This window comes from Cylas formicarius, unplaced genomic scaffold, assembly GCF_029955315.1.
Source record: "Cylas formicarius isolate icCylForm1 unplaced genomic scaffold, icCylForm1.1 PGA_scaffold_8__14_contigs__length_24414737, whole genome shotgun sequence".
Lineage (NCBI taxonomy): Eukaryota > Metazoa > Arthropoda > Insecta > Coleoptera > Brentidae > Cylas > Cylas formicarius.
The window spans coordinates 16012912-16034327 of NW_026844361.1; the positions used below are offsets into that span (position 1 = coordinate 16012912).

General features: G+C 34.4%; 1 protein-coding gene across 1 annotated transcript in view; it reads left to right on the forward strand.

Moving 5' to 3' along the window:
* The first annotated feature begins 464 nt into the window (after positions 1-464).
* The window catches only part of LOC132705913 (Krueppel-like factor 7), a 169114-nt gene continuing 148162 nt past the window's right edge, over positions 465-21416 (forward strand). The window contains exons 1-2 of the mRNA XM_060676877.1: positions 465-762; positions 16767-16914. Coding sequence (XP_060532860.1) covers positions 16903-16914 — 12 coding nt within the window. The 5' untranslated portion in view covers positions 465-762; positions 16767-16902. The remainder of the gene's footprint in view (positions 763-16766; positions 16915-21416) is intronic.

Here is a 21416-nt window from a genome sequence, read left to right on the forward strand (position 1 = left end):
CCAGGTTTTGATGAAAATTCGCCTGTGTGAGACGCTTCTTCGATAGACTTCAATCGCAGCGGGAGTACCCATGTATTCCTAGACCGAGTAAAAGCAATGCCTTTTAAGAAAAGATGTTTTTTTTTTAATTTTCTATTACTTAGAACTTTAACTGGTAGTTTATTGTACAAGTTTAAGTTTAGTGATTTTTTTTTACTTTTAGTATATTTGAATCTTGAGTTTGCGAAAGAAATATAACGAATTTTTTTGCAGCATATCCACAGGAATATGTTTTTTTTTTGAACTAATTTAAGTAACGGAATGGTCCACGTAATATTTGCAAATCCGATTCCAAATCCAAATAGAACTACAGTCGCACGACGAAGACTTATTGACGGGTCCCGGTAGAAGGGGTCCTTCCGTGCCGGCGTTCAGTCTCCTGTGGTGGGGACGTGTAAACCGTGGGTTATGGCGTCGAGCACGCCGTCGCGTCAGTCGTTGCCGCGCCGAATCGCGACGTTATGCGAATCAACCGGCAGCGCCGTGCCGCCCGACGACGCCGCCGCGACGTACCCGACTAAAAACGCGCGAAACGACGCCCCCGCCATCCCGGGCCGTCTGCACGCTTACCACCCATCTTATTCGACGTACGTCTCGTTTTTGCAACGCCGCCACCCACGATACAATAATGTTATATTAATTTTACACGGATGCCAGTTTTTCGATGCCAGTTTTTACGCATTTACGTTATCTGAGGATACGATTGTTTTGCGTCTCTGCAAGGTTTGTATATACCCGAAGCGGCTAGGTTAAGGTCGCTTTACGCGAGCGGCGTTGCGTTCTATTCCGGGTGTAAATTTTTAGGTGCCCAAATATCGGCCCCCTGTTATATTTTATAGCAAAATTGCAATATAACTTTTTGAAGGGGCCGGTATGATTAACTCATATGCCGAGTTTGAGTAAATTTTATTAAACCAACAAACGATATATTTTCCATAACGCCATTTCTAAAACTTGACGACTTCAAGTTGACATATCAAATAAAGGTTGGTTTACAATAAAGAAAGTGAAAATAAGCTTCCAGGAACGAATATAAATTTAACTCTCAAATCTTTTATTAAAAATAACTACGGCTACAAAACAATATATAAAATATACTTTATTTTTTAAGTAAATATTTAAACAATCCTCCATCAACAGTTAAACAATATCCCAAGCGATCATAAAATTAATTTCTAACTTTGCTTAGTTGATATTGCGAAATCCTGTCACATTCTAAGGGAATACCGTTTTGTAACTGTTTTGCAATTTTCAAATTTAACATTTTTATAGATAACTCTTTTCATATTCTTAATATTAAAAAAAGTTCACGTATTCAACTTAACACAGTTAAAAGCAAAATAAAAACACGTCTTATTGTATTTTAAATTCACTTTTTCAGTTTGTTTACATCGTCGGAATGTTTATAATAATTATTATGAATACGAGGCTGCGCTTTTTTCAAAAACTTCCTCATTTATTCTCATATTTGAGATTGTGAAAAAAATTGAAAATAAAAATTTTGAAAATGCTCTTCAAGTGAAACAGAAAACCATTGGGATGTGTTGAATAGTGTTGGAGGTATTGGATGATGGGATTATGATAAAAAGTTTACAATAAAAACGCGCACATTTGGTCTCACACATTCAAAATAAAGTTCCAGGAACGATTATAAATTTGACCCTCAAATTTCTATTAAAAATCATTAATAAATATAATAAAAATCCGGCTTCAAAGCATTGCTAAAGTTTGCTTAAGTAATTATTCAAACAACCCTTCATTAACAGTTAAGCAATATCCTAAGCGATCATAAAATTCATTTCTAATATTACTTAGTTGATATTGTGAAATCCTGTCACATTCTGTAACTGTTTTGTAATTTTCAAATTTAACACTTTTACAGATAACACTTTCCATATGCTTAATTGATGTTTTTTAACCAAATTCACCCAACAGAAAAACACTTATATTAAAACAGAATACGTATTCAACTTAGCAAAGTAAAACGCACAATAAAAACACGTCTTATTGTCTCCTACATTCACTTTTTCAGTTTGTTTACATAGTTGGAATGTTTATATTAATCATTATAGAATAAGAAGCTGCGTTTTTTTGAAAAACTTCCTTATGTATTTTCATATTTGAGGTTGTGAAAAAAAATTGAAAATAAAAATTCGGAAAATTATATTAGTTATCAAGGCTTACATATGCTCCTCAAGTCAAACAGTAAATCATTTTTTGAATTTCCGCCTTTTTGCCTTTTTTTTCAATATTAAAAAGCTCGGACAATAACTTAATTAATCAGTTGGGTGGAGTTTCATCTGGTTCTAATAAAAAAAAAAAGAAATATTTACCGGTTTTTTATTCCCCTATAAACTAAGTATGTAAAGTAATATAGTAATAAGTAATATAGTACTAATTATACGTAATTATATTATAGAGATGGGCATATAATTGAGATATTAATTATTCTAAAGTCAAGTGAATAAAACCTTACATAGAAGTGTGAATGATATGAAAATATATAAATTGCTATTGATGCTATGTATGAAAAAATACTATTAAGATAAAAATTTTATGTATATTTGTAATGTGTATTTATTTATGTATTTCATCATCATTATGTTGCGAGCAGACATATGAACTGTAGTAAATACAACCCAGGGGCTTTGCAGCTTTTCTTGTATGTTATCAACATCCCTGTGTGTCAGTCACATCACTCCATTCACTTACCCATTTTTCACCATCTACTGTGTTTAGCCCCTCTTGCAAGAGGGTTCGTTACGCCTTGCAAACAAACACTTTTACTTCGCCCCATACCAATTCTAATATCAATACCAAAGTACTATATTTTGTTTTGAACCGATCTTATTCTCAGGAAGTCAATGAATACTGTCATTTGTTCTTCCAAGAAGACGAGGGATTATTCCTCCATGAGACTTTGCCTCGCGCTTTTTAAATATTTATCCTGTTTTACTAACGGTACACCCAACTAGACGATAGATCACTTTTTTTCCTTCCAAATTTTCTTATTGCTCTCTGTTTTTTTTTTTAAACGAATGTATTAGTATGATTCTTTTGATGGCCCATTTATTACCGTTTCTTTTCTTCCTGTACTTCCTCTTTGGTGAAGTCTGTAGATTCCACTGTCCAACTACAGTAATTTTCGAACACATTTAAGTTATTTGCGTTCGTAATGGTAACTATCGGCTTTGAATATACTGTGTGCAATGAATGAAAACAAGTGTTAATATTTAGTAACTTTTGGTTTGTGGGTTGGCTATATAACTGCGTTAAATTGAATAACAGAAACGTCAATGTAGTATTGATCTCTATCAGAAACTTTCAGGAAAATGTGCTCGCACGGCAACGTCGCATAAAACTTCTAATGCAAATATTTTTTTTTTGCAAAGGTATAAATGAATATTTTTGGAATTTTACTATAATTAGACGTAGGGATTGGTAATGAAGCAGGGAGCTGTAACGTATGTGTATAATTTTAATATTTCTTAGTTGCCAAATATGGTTTTCGTTAAAAATAGGCTGATTTTACCAACTTTAACCCGTAGTATATGTACGGAAACAAACATAAATCTGGCACCGCCACACAAGTCGATGTTTGCCAACAATACTATCTTTAATTCCGCTTGCTGTATATATTAAACTTCTCTTCTGCGTTTAAATGTCTTTTGTTCAATGTGGTAATGTGACAAGAATTTCAATAAAATCGCAGTAAATATATGAACAAAAAAAAAGTCTGAAACCGCTATAGTGACACAAATTTGTAACGTGTCTTTTGGTACAATGTCATTATGAAATAGTTAGTGGTCTAAATCCCAGCAATAGTTTAAAGTTGATTAATTTGTAAATATCGGCTGAATGGAACCACTTTTAACATCATCGTGTTACGCATTCCATCGTCAGGTTGCTAGTAACAATAAGTAATAATTTATAATGGTGCTGAAAATATTTTTTTCTGCGCCCTTGTCTAAAATACCTAATTATACACCATTGTTTAGTGCCGAAAGCATCACTTTATCACGTGAGTTTCGTGACCCACGGTGTCGTAAGGATCTCGGAGCAATCGGATGTTTTCGCAGATTTTACCGCACGGTTGGAATTTTGACGTTTGTCTTGTCATGTCAGTGAATGTATTCGCATTGTTTTCCAAAAATTTACCCAAAAACTAACGGTAAACTCGTGACTCAAATGCCGTTTATCGAACCAAATATTGACCAAAATTATTTTTTGATTTAAATATTATAACATTTTGGGGTTATTAACAATAAGGGGTACAAATCGAAGTGTAACAGTGATACGCAGAGATTATACGCTGCTTGGGTTTATTTTTTATTTTATGAAATGGTTTATTCTTAAATGCAACGTGGTAAATATTTTTGATATCGCATAAAACATATTTTTTTGGCATTTAGATACTCTTGCATTGCAGTTATTATTTCGTGTTTGTCTCGTGGTATTTTGTGTTACTTTTTGCAAGTATCTTTGATTTTTTTTGCTAATCTTACTGCTAATTTGATATACAATTGAAAGTTGTAATACTTGGGCATCAAACCTCAATCAAAACTTATTCAATTATGGTTTTCTCGGCTGCATCCCATGCAATGATACAGTGAAGCAAACTGTCTAAGTTGATAATATTTATAGAATAATTTTCTAATTTTATTAGTATGTATTCAATATGCTCTCGCCATCTTAAATTTAATTCTATAAAGACAGGAAGGTATTTAATATTATTAGTTTTATTTATTTTAATGGTTCAGTTGCAGTTGAACTGATATATCGGTAATTGAGGCCATTCACTTTTGCCATTGGGAAGCCACGAAAGTTTCACTTTTCAACGTTCAGTGTTAAGTATTCTTTATCATATCATACGTATATGTCTGTCACCTCAAACCACTTTTCTGCACTGCTTCTCCACTGATGACTACGTCGGTGCGATTTGCAAAACAAACCATGTCTCCCTATTCCTGACTGTGGACAATTCAATGGTCCTTCTTTTCGTATACTGTTATAATTATTGAGTTTTTGCAAAAAATTTCAGAACAAAATTGAATAAAAACTAATGTCTTTGACAAAGTTCATAAACATTTTCTTGTGTTTGAAATATTGAAAATTGCGCACACAATTGCTTGTGTATTATATTCTTCAAATGGGAATGTCCGATACAATGTAAAAGACAAATAAACATTAAAATTAATGTCACTCCGATACGTTTCCATAGTATTTTCGCAATAATGTGCTACTGCACTTAACTTTTTCATTTGCTATAAGTGTTTATTAGTATATTCATTCATTCATAACTCAGAATAATTTATTCGCAAAATGGGCTGCATGAACGAGGTTAAAACACATAACCTATAACTTCTATGTGGTAACATATAATGCATACAACATTAAATATTTAGCAAATATTTCTCTAAAAATAAGAACAAAGTAAAGCAGACTTTTACCAATTCCCTTTAACTCTCCGCAGATCTACCGGTCTAAACTATTCAAAGCCTTAAAATTAACTCAACCACTATAAAAGAAAAAACTATAGAAAGATTATCCGATTGAAATTGTTATTAAAACTACCTAAAATAATCGAAAAACTAATCCAAACTTCTTCAAAGACGTACATAATACCACTACCACAACAATCATAAAAACAGTACTATGGAAGAGTTCAAGTTAGTCTAACAATACCCATCGTTGACATTTGACGCATCCTGACGGCCACAGGGTAAACTTTAAGCGTATATATTTTTTTTAAATATATTTCTTCGGGGAGAAATAATTATCCACTAAACAACAAAACAAAAATTTATGTGGTTCTTCCTCAAGTTTGAATTTCATGTTTTTATTAGCAAATTGTCCGAGGCTCACTGTAGTTGCTACACTAATAACAATAAGCGTCCACAGATATAAGCAAAATAATAATAAAAACGCAGACATGCAGGGTGTCGTACTTAACGAAACTTTGATATAAGATAAGATAAGTGATTGTTCCGTAAACAAGCTCAAGCGTTTGTTTTCGACGAATAGGGTGTCTAGCATACTTTTTTGGCAAATTATTGAACGGCAATTTAACGAGCAGATAGATTTGGTTGGGTTATATGGTTTTTAAGCAAAACGTAATATTGTACGTTTTTTTATAACACGGTACATAAAAGACTAACTTTGCTTCAACTAAATCGAAATTGTGAAGTTCTTTGCCGTTCCAGGATCGAATTAAAGACTGACCTTTAAAAAAATAAAATTGATGAAAATTTGCAAAATGTATTTTTCTACTCCCGTCTGTAAAATACCTAATTACCCACCTATCTAGCGTGCGGGAAGCGTCACTTTGCCACGTCAGTTTTGTTTCCCATGAATCCGAGTCACTTCGGACGTTTCCGGGATGTTTTCGAAGATATTTCGCCCGTTTTGAATTTTGACGTTTTGTTCGTGTTGTTTTGCGAAAATGTACCCAAAAACTGACGGTCGTAGACAAAGTGCAGTATGCAACACGTTCGCTAAACTTTTTAACTCACTCGTTTATTAAAAACTCGCTCCGCTGCGCTGCGCTCACGTCAAATAAACTCGTGAGTCAAATGCCGTTTACCGCATAATATACTATGTTTTCGGAGATATTTCGCACGCTTTGATTTTTGACGTTTGTCAATTCTGACGGTCATGTCAGTGAATGTATTCATGTTGTTTTGCAAAAATGTACCCGATAACTAATACACAGAAGAATGTTATGCAATATATATCAGCCAGTGAATGTATTCGTGTTGTTTGGAAAAAATATACTCTGTAACGAATGCAAAGGAGAATTTAAATACTACGTGCTATAAGCTACAATTAAAATCTAGTGGACTAGTCGGTAAGTAAAGTGACATTTATAATTTAAGTTTCCAAGAAAAATTTTACATACCGTTCACTTGAACTTTAGCGGATTTTACAGTTTTTGTATTAATATCTTGCCAAGACCAATTGCACGATTTTCAAATATCCATGTCTCGTCAGTACAAACAAAACAAAATTGAAGGTTTGGATCTGCTTTTTCTTACTTATACGATATTAAAAATTCAATCCTCTTAGAAGCTCTATCCTTGGATGATTTTTCTTCTAATTACAATCTTTTTCTTTAAACAAACTACTTAATGATCAATTGTAAAAGTTAAATAAACAACATAACGTTTTCAAATTGTGTGTAATCCGCTTATATGACATATCCAATAATAATCTTTCTCTGTCTAACGTACACAGTTAAAAAGAGGCAACAATAGCAGAACTCATCGGAACGGTAAACGAATAGGCTTAATGGCAACTAGCAAATATTTTGTTTGAATTGTACGACATTTAGAAATCCGATAATCTGATATTATCTTTTAACCATGTGGATGAGCTAGCATCTTCTTAATTGTTTTTCATCGTCTTTTCTAACAATATTTATTATTATTATTTTTTAATATAAACTTTTTTTCGATTTTTTGGATGACGAATACCGAAGAGCGTTAAGTTAAGAGGTGTAAGTTTTTTTAAACGTCTTGCACATGTTTTAATAGTGTTTTTAAATATTCCAAAATCCTAAACCGATCTTTTTAAGAGTACCCCGTATTTTGTTACTGAAGTAAATAATTGGAGCCAATGGCCCGGGCGTGGACCGGCATCGATTTCAAAAGCCGACATTATCGACCGAATCCTAGTGTCTAGACTAAACGAAACGAAGTTATCAACTAGGTCTTTGTGTTTAGATAACGCCAGTCAGATAATCTTTATCTGACCTTGTCAAATAAAGCCGCACCGGGCCACGCATTTTCCACACGAAGAATTAACAGAAGCAAGCGAAGGCTTTGCACAGTGTGACGACGCAAGCTGTTTTCTTTTTTTTTAATAAATGAAAGGAGGGACAAACACAAAAGTCATAGCAAGCTTGGATTTTTAGATGACAATTTTAACATTTCTAGACATATTTGGTAGTTCGTTCATGCGTAACTGGAGAGGTGAAAATTGGTCTGGATAGTATGTTTCAGGTGGTATCCATGATGATATATAATCTAAATATGTTTTTAATGGGAAATATGTACCGCTCATACACATGTTGCATATTTTTGAAAACCTTATAACAAATACCAAAAAAACACAACCTTTAGTTTATATACAAAAATATAGGAGGATAAACTTAATGATGTTACTGGATCTTGCGTGAAAAGCCACATCTAGGCCAGTGTTTATCTTTTGCAGAAGTTAATGCATACCCGAACTACAAACGGCGCCTAAAAATGCCAAATTTTTAAAGTCACCCGTATCTAAAAATCCAAGATTACATTATCCGAAACTTTTAACAGTAGTAGAGTAGTAGAGCATCCCGTAAACAGAATCGATCTAGATATAACAGTCGAAGAGATCAAGCAGATACTAAAAAAGATGAAAAACAATAAATCCCCAGGGTAGGGAAGTGAAATACTTAATAAAATAATTAAAGGAAGAAAGAATAGAATTAAATGTAAATAAACAAATAAATAAATAAAATAAAATATATAAAATAAAATCAAATAAAAATAAAAAAAAAGTCTGTAATTCAGTACCCCATTTGAAGTCATAGGAAGCAATGGAGCAGACAAGAATTAGTAAACAGGACAAAGAAGCAGTGAACAGAACATACAAGAAAGCGCAAAGTGAGGTGAAAATAGAAAATCAAAGTCACCGAAGGTCCAAAGCAAGGGTGACATATTACTACAAATATTTGAATAGTCGAGACGAACCACGCATTCAAAGGAAAATAGCACAAGAAAAAACAATACTAGAATAAGAATGTAAAAGAAAAAAAGCAAAAAATACTTCTTAGATGAAATATATAGATAAAAACTGCTTTGGTATGGCCGCATGAACGAATGAAAGAGCATCGAATGCCAAAAACGCCTTTGAATGGCAACGCTTAAAACGAAGGAAACTTTGTGTTTGTTAAGTAAGCAATGATGCGTAATATTTGTGGCCATGCGTAGCTGTCTGCTTTACCTAGTGAGCTGCCGTCTGAGTATTTGGTTTGGATAGGTTTCTAGCTAGCTAACAGTTTTTTTTTAGAAATTATTTTCGGGAGTTATCAGCTCTTTAATGCCTGACGTCACCAGAACGACAGAAGCATCCTGTCCTTTAAAATAATCAATGCAAATCTAAAATATCAAAAATTGAACTGAGGTGGCTTTTACTTGATGAAAATCCATTTATCAAAATAAATAAGAAGTAAAAGTTCAGATTTTCACGAAATTATATAATACGACATGACAATTGTTTCGACAACACCGTGTCTTTATCACATTTGATAAAGACACGGTGTTGTCGAAACAATTGTCATGTCATAATATATAATTTCGTGAAAATCTGAACTTTTAGTTCTTATTTATTTTTTTTAAATATCAAAATTAACAGACTAACCAATAAAAATACTTTAAAGCAAAACCAGGCAAAATTAATACCATGACCTACATTTCACATATCTATGGCGAAAATATATTTTTTCTATTCCTGTTTGTAAAATACCTAATTACACACCGATCTAGCGTGCGGGAAGCGTCACTTTACCACGTCAGTTTCATTTCTCACGAATCCGAGCCACTTCGGACATTTCCGGGATTTTACCGCACGGATTTGAGAGCAATCGGATGTTTTCACACTTTGAATTTTGACGTTTGTCAATTCTGACGGTCATGTCAGTGAATATTTTCGTATTTTGCGTACCCAAAAACCCAAAAACTGACGGTCGTAGAACAACTATAGTATGCAACACGTTCGGTAAACTTTTTAAGTCACTCGTTTATTAAAAACTCGTTCCGCTTGTGTCAAATAATCTCGTGAGTCAAATACCGTTTACCGCACTTGTTGCATAATATACTAATACAGGCTAGTCACAAATGACAGCGTCTAACTTTCCATGCAATGTCGTCTTTCGAGAGTTGTTTGTCGTTGTCATAGCAGCAATCAAAGTAACCATAGCAACGTAACACGTGAAAGGCTGCGCTTGCGCGAATCTGTCGCACCGAAATTGCTTGGGTGTTACGAGGACGCTTGGTAACTTGGAACGCGCCAAGAATAAACGTAAATCGAAAGAAAAAAAGGCGTTCGAACACGAGGAAAAACGCACTCGGCTGTCAGTTTATATTTTATCTCAATTTAACGATACTTTCCTCAGGTGTGGTAGCCGCAGATCGTTAACGATCAAGGTTTTTTTTATCGCCGCTTTATCTTGCCCACGATCACACCTCCGATTCAGCGATACTTTATTGTGACGCCACGTTTTATTTATTTGTGAATCGGTTTTTTTGCGGCCGCTGATTAACTATTGTTCCGTCGTTGTTTCGACATATTGCCGCCCACAACCGGCAACGCTGTAACCAAGATTTACCGGAAAGGGCCGAGTAAAACCACCGGCCAATTCGTATAGATGTTGACGACCTTTTATTACGTCAGCGTCAAGCCGTGTACTACAAATAAGTGCCTGCCAAATCAAATATCTAACGAATAGGCTAAAAAACGTTCGAAACCGTGTCAGAACTAGAGGAAGTGAATAAAAATCCAAAAAAAATCGATAAATATGGGCTTTAACTAGTATTAGAAAGACCAAGGACGCGTGCATTTATACAGAGTGTTATTGATGATTTGTATAGTTTGTCACCGGTGTGGGACAACTAGAAAAGGCTAAGGCACAGGAATGCCTACATTTGTAGTTATGTTTTAGAAATAAATAACGAATGTTCTTTTATTTCGATTTGTTTTAATTAAATGCGCACCAGACCTTGATAATACAGATTTTTCAAGTATCTAAAGTGATTCTAAAAGTGATCTAAAATGATTTAAGGGTTGTAGTTATATAGTTATTAGAGACATAGAGGCCCTGCCCATGCTGATAATACAGGAACTTGTAAAGAAAATATGAAAAAAATTCCGAAATCAATAAAACCAATTTTATGGTACCTCATTGTTTGGGGTAGTTTTATATCTTCCCCACGGTCTCAAGGTGGTTGAGCAATACATCGTTTCGAAGCCCTCCTAAGTGACTCTTTATCTGGGACAATGTCATTTGATGTCGCGAAATAAATATAACGAATTTTTGGGTATTTCACTATTGGGGTAGTTCGGGTATGCATTAACACTGGTCTAGATAGGGCTTTTCACGCAAGGTCCAGTAAGTTTCTCCTGAAACTCACAAATTTTTGTATATAAACTAAAGGTTGTGTTTTTTTAATATTTGTTATAAGGTTTTCAAAAATATGCAACATGTGTATGAGTGGTACATATTTTCCATTAAAAACACATTTATATCTTCACGACAGTCTCAAGTTGTTTGGGCAAACATTTTGAAGCTCTATTAAGTTACTTTTTATTTAAGACGTGATTTTTTTGAGATTAGAAATAAATATAATGAATTTTTGAGTATTTCAATATTGAGGGTAGTTTTATATCTTTCCGACAGTTTCAAGGTGGTTGAGCAATACATAATTTTGAAGCTCTCTTAAGTGACTCTTCGATGGTCTGGTTGAGTCTCTGGATCAGATATTTCGAGATTGCGAAATAGTAATTAAATTAAGTTATGAAGATGAAGCAATGACGCAAACAAGAACATCGTATACTATGTCTACAGATCGTTGGGAAGGTTTTCTAAATACAAGTATTTTGAAAGAGCAATTTTTAGCAGAGTTAGTTCTTCTATAGGGTAAACATTTCGGATAATCTGTAACAAGCAACCGAATTGAATATTTCACAAAATGGAGGGAGCGTCGTTCTTTATATTTAATTTAATTACTTAAATATTGAAGCCATCACCTTATATGAAATTATTGATAATTATCTATCAGTCTTCATCTTTTACTATCATAAAAATGGACGTACGTCACTCCATGACGGATACATTTTGCATTTTATTACATAATTTCCAAAATAATGATAATTTTGGATAAATTTTGATACCGGGGGGTTTTTTGAATAGGTTTTTAATTTAGCTCTTACTTGTAGGAGGCGTTGTCCACCCGTCTGTTGTTAAAAAAGCAAATGAATTTCTCCATCATTTTTGAGTGAAGGCGAAATCGCTATTAGCAACAATTTCGAAATATCTTGAAGAAACCCACATGTTTATAACTTTTGGCATAAAAGTACTGACAAATCGTTCTAAAATAGCAGACACTTATTAAATTGAACGCTCGTTACAGAATAATTTTATTCTAATATGCAAATACATATTGAAGCCCAATGTAATCGTGGGAATCGATGATAGAGCTGGCTGTTAACGACTTGTCGATGAGATCATTAGACTTTTGAACAGCTGGACCACAATGGAAGCTAATTACACAGAATACGCGTTGATTGCGGATGATCTAATGTGCAACAATGTGCGAGAAATCAAACCTCACCCCATTACAACGTTGCAATTTTAATCGTTTTTATGGGCGACTTTGGGCGTTGCGGAATCGCTTTAATTCAAATTCCAAAATTACTGTCGGTATTCCTGTTACCATTACACATATATACAAACATAAAATTAATAATTTTTGTTTAAAAACTATTTAGAATAATGACATTTTTTTTATTATAGCTTAGGGCACTAGAGGTAATGAAAAATCTAAATTACGATTTGCTCAGACCCGTTTCGTATACATTTAGCTCATTAATTTTAGCCGTCGGTAATTTGATCTCATCGACACGAGTGTCACCTCGAGATGACTCGGCATCGAATTTTTTGGATAAGTTTTCAAGTTGATTGTGGTCATGTACATCAAAATGTTTAGTGCCCATGCGCTAGGTGACACCTAAATTTAGGTTAGATTTGTTAGATGACAAGTATTTTCTACTGTACTGGACATGGCCATCAAAGAAGCGAATATTGGATTGGAAATATTTACAAATAAGGGCCCAGAAATTATTTTGGCATATGCCGATGACATTGATACGGTAGGAAGCAGTACGATTAAAACAAAAGAAATGTTCATGAACATAGAGAAGGAGACCAAGAAGGTAGGACTCATGATCAACGAGGACAAGACCAAATATATGTGGGCCGGACGGAGAGCAGGAAGGGGCAGAATAGGACAGAACATAACCATGGACACCCACAATTTTGAATGCGTAAACCAATTTCAGTACCTAGGAGCAGTTATAACTTCGGATAACGATATCACCAGCGAAATAAAAGCAAGAATACAAAAGGGCAATAAATGTTTTTTCGCCTTGCAGAACCTGTTTAAGTCCCGACTGATATCTAGGAACTCAAAACTACGGATATATTCGGCAGTAATCAAGCCAATCGTAATGTATGGCTCGGAAACATGGACAATGACAAAGCAGAACGAACTAGTGTTAAGACGCTTTGAACGAAGGATGTTGCGGAAAATCTTTGGACCAACAATAGATGAGAGAACGGGTCAATATCGAATAAGAACGAATGCGGAGCTTAACGACATGTACAAAAGACCGAGTTTAGTAAACGAAATAAAAGCACAAAGGCTCAGGTGGGCTGGACACGTGCAGAGATCGCCGAATGAACGTCTTGTAAAGAGGATATGGGAAGAAAACCCAGCAAGAAAGAGACCCTTAGGAAGACCAAGGCTCAGATGGAGGGACAATATCGAAGAGGATGTAAAAATCTTGGGAGTACGGAACTGGAAGGAGGTTGTGTTGGACAGGGACAGATGGAGACGAGTCGTAGATGCAGCTAAGACCCACGAAGGGTTGTGACGCTACGGAAAAAAAAAAAGTATTTTCTAAGTCACTTTCGCCGAAACTAACCAAAACTAACTAAATCCAACCCACAAATATCGTCCAAAGTGTGTGAAGACACGGAGCTGGGATGTTTAGCGGATTATTTCTAATGGTATACCATTTTGGCAAAATGACAGCCACACGAGGGTTGTTTAATATGGCTACCGTGACAGTAAAACTCAGCCACTAACGATCCTTTGGGGACAAAAATGGTTCTCGAGAAAAAAAAAAACATGAAACCTTTTGGTACAAGAATTACTATATTGCAGTTAAGCTTTGTGGTATAAGTTTTTTTTTCTTTTCTGGAATAGCTTTTTTTTTAAGAGACTGATTTTGTTGAGGGAGTCCGAAAATTTAATGACAACTTTGAGGATAAGAATTTCTAAGAGAATATCAATATATCATATCCATGAAGTTGAATAACAAATGAAAAATAGCATTCAACGTTTTAATCGATTTTGTGGATAGTTCTTTCCATACTTCTGTGACTCCAAAATATTATGTTTGCTTGCTACTAGTACTCTACAGTAAAAAACACTTAATGCATCGTTCGCATAGTGTAATTGGAACAAAGCCACTTTAAAAATGCAGGTGGCAAAAATGAAAAAGAGCCAATCTTAGTTTCATTGATTTCATTATTTAATAGATTCGGAGAAAAAATTAATTTTTTGGAAAAAATGACGAAATATAGAGACTTTACATCTGAGAATAGATAGGACACTATAAGTCGGTATAGGGAAGACCATTCTATTTGCAAGGTTACTGTCATGGTCCTCTACCTACCGAATGAAAACTAGTTATTTGACTAAAATAAAGGCAAGATAGTAGAAAGTATTATGTTAAATTTTAGGTGATATATTCTAGCAAACTTGCAAGGAGACTGCAATATGAACAGCTCCGACAAAACTGTATTCGTGTTGTTTCTGCGCTCCGCTCCGCTCGTGTCGAGTAAACTCCTGAGTCAAATGTCGTTTACCGCACTTGTTGTATAATGTATTATTTCCTTTGCCTTGTGTTCTTGTTATCAATTTTCGGCGACAGCAAGTACGGTAAAGTGGACACTTGGACGGGCAGCCCATGCTGCTAACTACCATGTTGCTCATTGAGTACACGATATAATCGAAGCTCATATGGCTGGATTAACATGTCGATGATTGTTTTGTTTGTTTCTTACCACACGCTATACTGCTTCAGCGAAAAAAAGTGTTAATAGGGGACAGCGTAGCATCGCACTTCATTCCAGATATTCTGCTGCAATGTGAAGAAAATAATATAACGTTTGCATACTACCCATATTTGTCAACTTCTGGATATCGAACTTTTCAGGCCCTGGAGAAATAACATCCTAAAACATGCGTAATCCAAGTCTTCTGAGGTTCCAAGAAACGAATTCCATGAGCTTTTAAAGTAAACACTTGAGAACATGGATAAAGATAAAAAAAAACACAGACGGAGAGTAAAGTGGTATAAAAACAAATTTACTTTCCGGTTTTGAAGCATGTGGCAAAATTACCAAAAGATACCATTGATGAAGACGAGCTTAGATGCTTCCTTACCAATTTTTTGAAGGATCTAGACTTAAAAAGAAAACTGTTGTCAGGGTAACCAGGCCAAAGCGACGATGATGGCAATGGATATATTGAATAAGAGGACAGCGACAGTGATGTTGACATCAGCAAAAGCGAAGAAGTTGAAAACGTTAGAAAACATCACCAAAGGCAAATTCCTGATAGTAAAATTTTTGTCTGGTTCTCGAAAAAAGATTCGACATTGGAGAAGATTATTAATAGTAGAGAAAAGTATCATTTCCGCATTGTAATTAACATAAAAAATTGTCTTTTTTTTATTTTGTGACTGAATTTTGACATTTGTCAATTCTGACGGTCATGTCATTGAATGTATTCGTGTTATTTTGCAAAAATGCACCCAAAAACTAACGGTCGTAGAAAAAGTACTATATGGAAAAGGCTTGGTAAACTTTTTAAATCCCTCGTTTAATAAACACTCGCTTCGCTTGGTTATTTTATTAATCGTATAAAATATAAAGTTTTCATTGAAAAACATATAATTTTTATCTGTGGGTGATTTGTGTAACACCCTGTATATATAAAAATCTATCTTGTAAATGGGTTTCTATTTTTGAACAAGTTTCGTATTTAACGTTTTTTTCCTTATGGCTAAAAAAAGTTAAAGGGAGTTAAAAGTTATTCATTTTTCCATAATCATTAGCAATGCAATTGTTTTCATAGAGAACAACGAATTTGGGAAGTGCTGTCGCTAATATTTTTCTCTTATATTGACGACGTTTTGTTTGGACCCAACCTCAACTCAAACTCAACTTATAATTAGGCCACTCAGAAACTGCAGTTTTTAATCAATGTACCTACCTAATTTATATTTTATTTTTAAACTTACTTTATATTGGTACGTCTTAACTTTGTGCTATTTTTACTGTACTTCTGTGCTGCAATTTTATTTAACATCTATTATTTTATTGTGCCTTTATTATTCAAAAAGCAAGGAGTTTAATAATTTAATCATGACAAATCATGATAGGCCAAGTATCAACCAAAGGGCGTTTTCAAATGTATACAAAGAAATAAAAAAAAAATACAACATTTTTTTCTACTGATAATTTGTTAATTTAAATAAGAAAATATTTGATTAAACAGTTTACAGGAGTATTCCCAGAGCCTATTTGTGAATCGTATGTTAGCATCAATCCATAACGCCAGATCGTTCCCTTCAGTTTTAAACTCTGTATCTCTTAGATGATTTCTGACGTAGCCTGCCTGTTTTTGTGGTCCATGTAATACGGACACTGACTGATTGGCAGTACGTTTAAGTTTATGAACTGACTTGCGTCAGGTGAATAATTGCCAGATACCAAATAACCACATAAACTCATGACTCACACTTGTTGCATAATATACTATTATGAACCATCATTGCGTTGGCCAAATCTTATATTAACTGCATCACTATCGATTCTTCCTCTTCTTATGTTTCAGGTTCGTCTCTATAGGCCAGTAGATAAGGAACACAGGGCCATTGCCGATTAAAAGTGACTCGAGTGGGGAGACCCATACCAACGACGTTCTTCCAAGAAAATCCTTGCGAGCGGACAATTAGAAGATTGGAATTTTCATGGTTTTCATGGTAAGTGGTGTGGAGTTAAAAGCGATCGGGCGCGTACGTATAAGAGACGACCGCGCCAAGCGGAAGTGTGGGTGGCACAGCCTCGCAGGTTCATTGTTAGTTGGCCGCGCTTCCGGTTTACGCCCTCGCGATACTCCGATGTTTACGGGCACCGGCGGGGCGGGGAACTGAAGCCTATGGTCAGTGGCGGCGACAAACTTTCGCTATATACTAATCTGATCATGAATACTGACTATCTTGAGAAGCGCTTGAGACGCACAGTTCTAACTTCAGTATAACTAATTCACAGCTTCTTTATGAGAAATTTAATTGCGCACCTCATATTCCGACATCTCCGTAACTTCGGAAGTTACAGGGTAATTTCAAGTTAAATGCGTTTTTCAAGGTAATCTCGATAATCTGCGGTGATAAAATAATAAAACAGCGATTTGATGTTTCTTGTAGAACTCATTGGCGCAAACAAAGAATGTAAAAAGGTAGCATAGTATATCGTAAAAAAAAATCGGATGCAAGACTGTTTTATATATGAATTTCAAGAGCAATGAACCAAAGGGATAAAAAAAAATTACTTGCACATACCGACAATATTAAAAAAATCAATGTTTATACTGATATATTATTGCTGATGGGTTTAACGGGAGGGTATACCCCGTATCCTTAAAAAGCCATCTTGAAATTTTCAAATATGGATCGCTCAAAATAAATTTATTGTAAATAACCCCAAAGTTACGGGAATTTGGAAAATGCTGTTCAGATTGTTCCTTTTTAGACGACTTCAAAGTTGGTTAAAGTGCGTATATCTGTCTCTAATTTTCATTTTGTTTATTTAACGTGTGGGGAAAAAACACCAACTATAAAAGTTATTCAAAAAATAGTAAGTTATTTTATATATACAGAGTGTTGCAGAAAGTTCCCACCTATCAAAGTTTTTAATGGAAAATGCCACGTTTCTTGTATAAAATAATAATTTTTGAGATATATGCGCTTTTAGCATAAAAACAACAGTCAAAAATAAAGTAATATTCTAGAATTTATCTTTATTTTTTGTTATTCATTTATATCTTTGGTAGCTGTGAAGTAGGTGGTCAATAAAAAGCAAAACGTTTGTTTATAACTGACAGTGACAGCTACAGATTTAACAAAATTATGCTCCTTTTATCACGTATACAACGAATTTTGGAAACGTTTATTAAAGAAAACAAAAAGGCTAAATTGGCTTGATTGGAACTATGTGTAATTATCCATTGCAAGTTGACTAAAAAAGTATCTATGAAAAATTTCAACAAACATCAATCAACAATCACTATCTATAAAGTAAGTTTTACTAAATGTGTGACTGGTAACGGTCGCTGTCAGTCATAAACAAACCTTTTGGTTTTTTGGTGGCGACCTATTTAATTAATATTAATAATATTATATTTATATATATATATATATATATATATATATATATATATATATATATATATATATATATATATATATATATATATATATGAATGATTATAAATTCTATAATATTATTATACTGATTAATGTCGCTTTTAAGTTAAAAGCGCATATATTGTAAAAACTGTTGGGTTTTGGTATAGTATATCTTATACAAGAAATGTGTAGACTTTTTAGTTATTTTAGTAGTCGTATAAAATATTCCATTAAAAAATATATAAGTTTTATCTGTAGGTAATTTCTGCAAAACCTCATATATATACAAATAAATGGGTTACTATTTTTGAACAATTTTTATATTTGACGTTTTTTCCCCAATCGGTAAATAAACAAGTTAAAGGGAGAGTATATTGTAAATGATCACAAACATTCTTAATTTTTCCATAATCATTAGCAATGCTAGAGACATATTTATTTATTTGTTGTCATAGAGCATAAGGACAGATTGTCAAACCCAGCAGCATTTTTTGAACCTCAGTCTGTCTAACTAAAATAAAACTAAAACTTAACCTATAAAAAACAACAAAAGCATCAACTCTCTAATCACAGGGACGAGCTACTAGCAATGTTACAGTTTGTCAAGATAAAACTGGTCCATCCCGTATATCGGAACTGAATGTCAGATGGATGTTATGACTCAAGAGTCCACAAACTCTGTGTCCTTCTTCATTGGACGAAGTTTAGAAGTGTCCAGGAACATGTATTCTAAGTTTTTCTTATGAAGGCGGACGCGCACGCCACTGCTCTTTAGATCCTTATCGATGCACAATTAAAATTCTCCGGGAAAAGCTCTCCGCGCCTCGTTTCAATGGACGCGGCGGGACGGTAGACAAGTGCACGTACCCAAAACCGGCGTGCCAAACGGATTTTATTGTTCGGAAGCGTCAGAGTGTGGAGGAGGTTAGAAATATCAAGGATTTTCAGCGAAAAAAAAAGCTTTCTTATCGTTTAATTCGACTAAACGTAATAAGCATGTTTTGTCGGATAAGCGCGCGGACTGTTATTATGCGCACGCCATTCCCACAAAGTAGGATGTTGTTAGTTTTTGTGTTTTTGCTTTCGTGGCGGTATCTATCCGATTATCTAAATAAATACGTTCCAGATTTGGCGCTTACTTCAAAATACACTTCAAATCACCCGGAATGTTGGGCGATGTATAAATTGCAAGTAATTATAAACATTGTGACAGTATAATTCGCAATTTATTTAGGGCAAACCTGCAGGCCCTGTCGCAAAAGTTTGCGTCTGATTTTTGCGACTTGCATGTAGTAATAAGTATTAGCATATTTATATATTTTCTTTAATTGGGTGTAATCCTTACTATTATCATTTGTGAGTGTTTTATGACATTAGTTTCCTTAATTGGTTCTACTAAAGTGGTTATATACATTTCTAAAACGTAGCGTTAATAGTTTTCAGCAAAAATAGAACATGATTCCAGGCACATAAAGCAGTGGTTTACAATTCTCAGAATTTAGAAAATAATTCCGCGGTATAGTCTGTCTCAATCTTCATCGTGTTTACTTTCGGCGGTTCCTCCCCCATAAAATTTTAACGATGTTATTGGGTAAAGCCATGAACAAAAAAAAAATTCTTACTTGAGTGACGAGGCCAGGTATATTTCTTTCCTGCTGATATATTTCTTGAGTGTTGACCATTTGTGGCAGTGTTGAATAATCATTTTTGTCGCTTCCAAATCATTAGTCGCTTGATGCAAAACAGGTTGTGAAAAATATCTATGAAACTTTAATCAGTAAAGGACGTATTCGACAAGAAGCTTTAAAAGAAACCCGTCTACTTACAAAAAGTCAATAAGGGATATTATTAATTGTGGAGAATTGAAGAAAAGGCATAAACGTAGTGATTTTCGAACGCACGGTATAGGTAATAGTGATCAGAACCCATTAAGAAAGAAAATATATCGTCTTTATCAAAACGACGTTGTCCATACCTTGAATAAAATGAAAAAAAGCTGGAAGAAGATGAAACGAATATAAATATAAGCCGTACGACCTTCCGTAGACTTTTTTTTAAATGGTTTTTTGTAAGGCAAAGGCAAGTAGTAGTGGACTCACGTAGATTACGCACCTCAAGAAGTTAATAGAAATAGATCAGATAAGAGAGCCATAATTTATCTTAATGAAACATAGTTCAATCCACCCGACACTGTATCCAAAGGATGAGCTGATTCCACTCAAAACTGTTAGACGAAAGCACCTTCAAATAAAGAGAAAAACGCATTACCACAATACATAGACCCAAGCCCAACTTTATCCTTTCGTAAGCCTGTAAAAGTAATATAAAATAGTGTTTACAATCTGTCATTTAGAATAATAAAGTAATTATGTATATATATATATATATATATATATATATATATATATATATATATATATATATATATATATATATATATATATATATATATATATATATATATATATATATATATATTCCTAGCAATGAATTTGTTGTATATATTTTATTATAAATTATATTATTACCAAAACATTCGAGAGTCCGTCCCTGTTCTGTCCTTTAATACCTACAGACCAGAGTTTTATTGCCGTCGCCGTCGGCAGGTAACTTCCATAATTGCGGACAAAATTCAGCACGCTGAAAATTGAGACAGACTATACCTGACGCAATTGTTCACTCTATAGAGGTCGTATAAATGACAAATGGATAATGCTGTAGTCTGTAGCATGCGTAAAACAACAGGCCGTAGAAAAACCCGCGTAAAAATGGAAAATCTACGCGTCGAACGGCACGCGAATCGATCTGTCACGCCCTCTACGAAACGACAAACGAAAACAATCGGAATAATAACGTCGGCATCTTAAACGTTTAGACAATTAGCGGGCGAGCGTTACGGTACAATCCGTCCGTGAAACGCCCTGTGTAAAGACGGCGAGCGGATCATCGTTCGGCAAGAGGTGAATTTCTAACAGCGCAGCGTTGACATTTCGAGAGGCGAAGCGCATGGGAACGGATTTAGACAATGAAGAGGATGAGCCGAACAATAAAATGCCTCGACCCTAGGACGCCAGCGG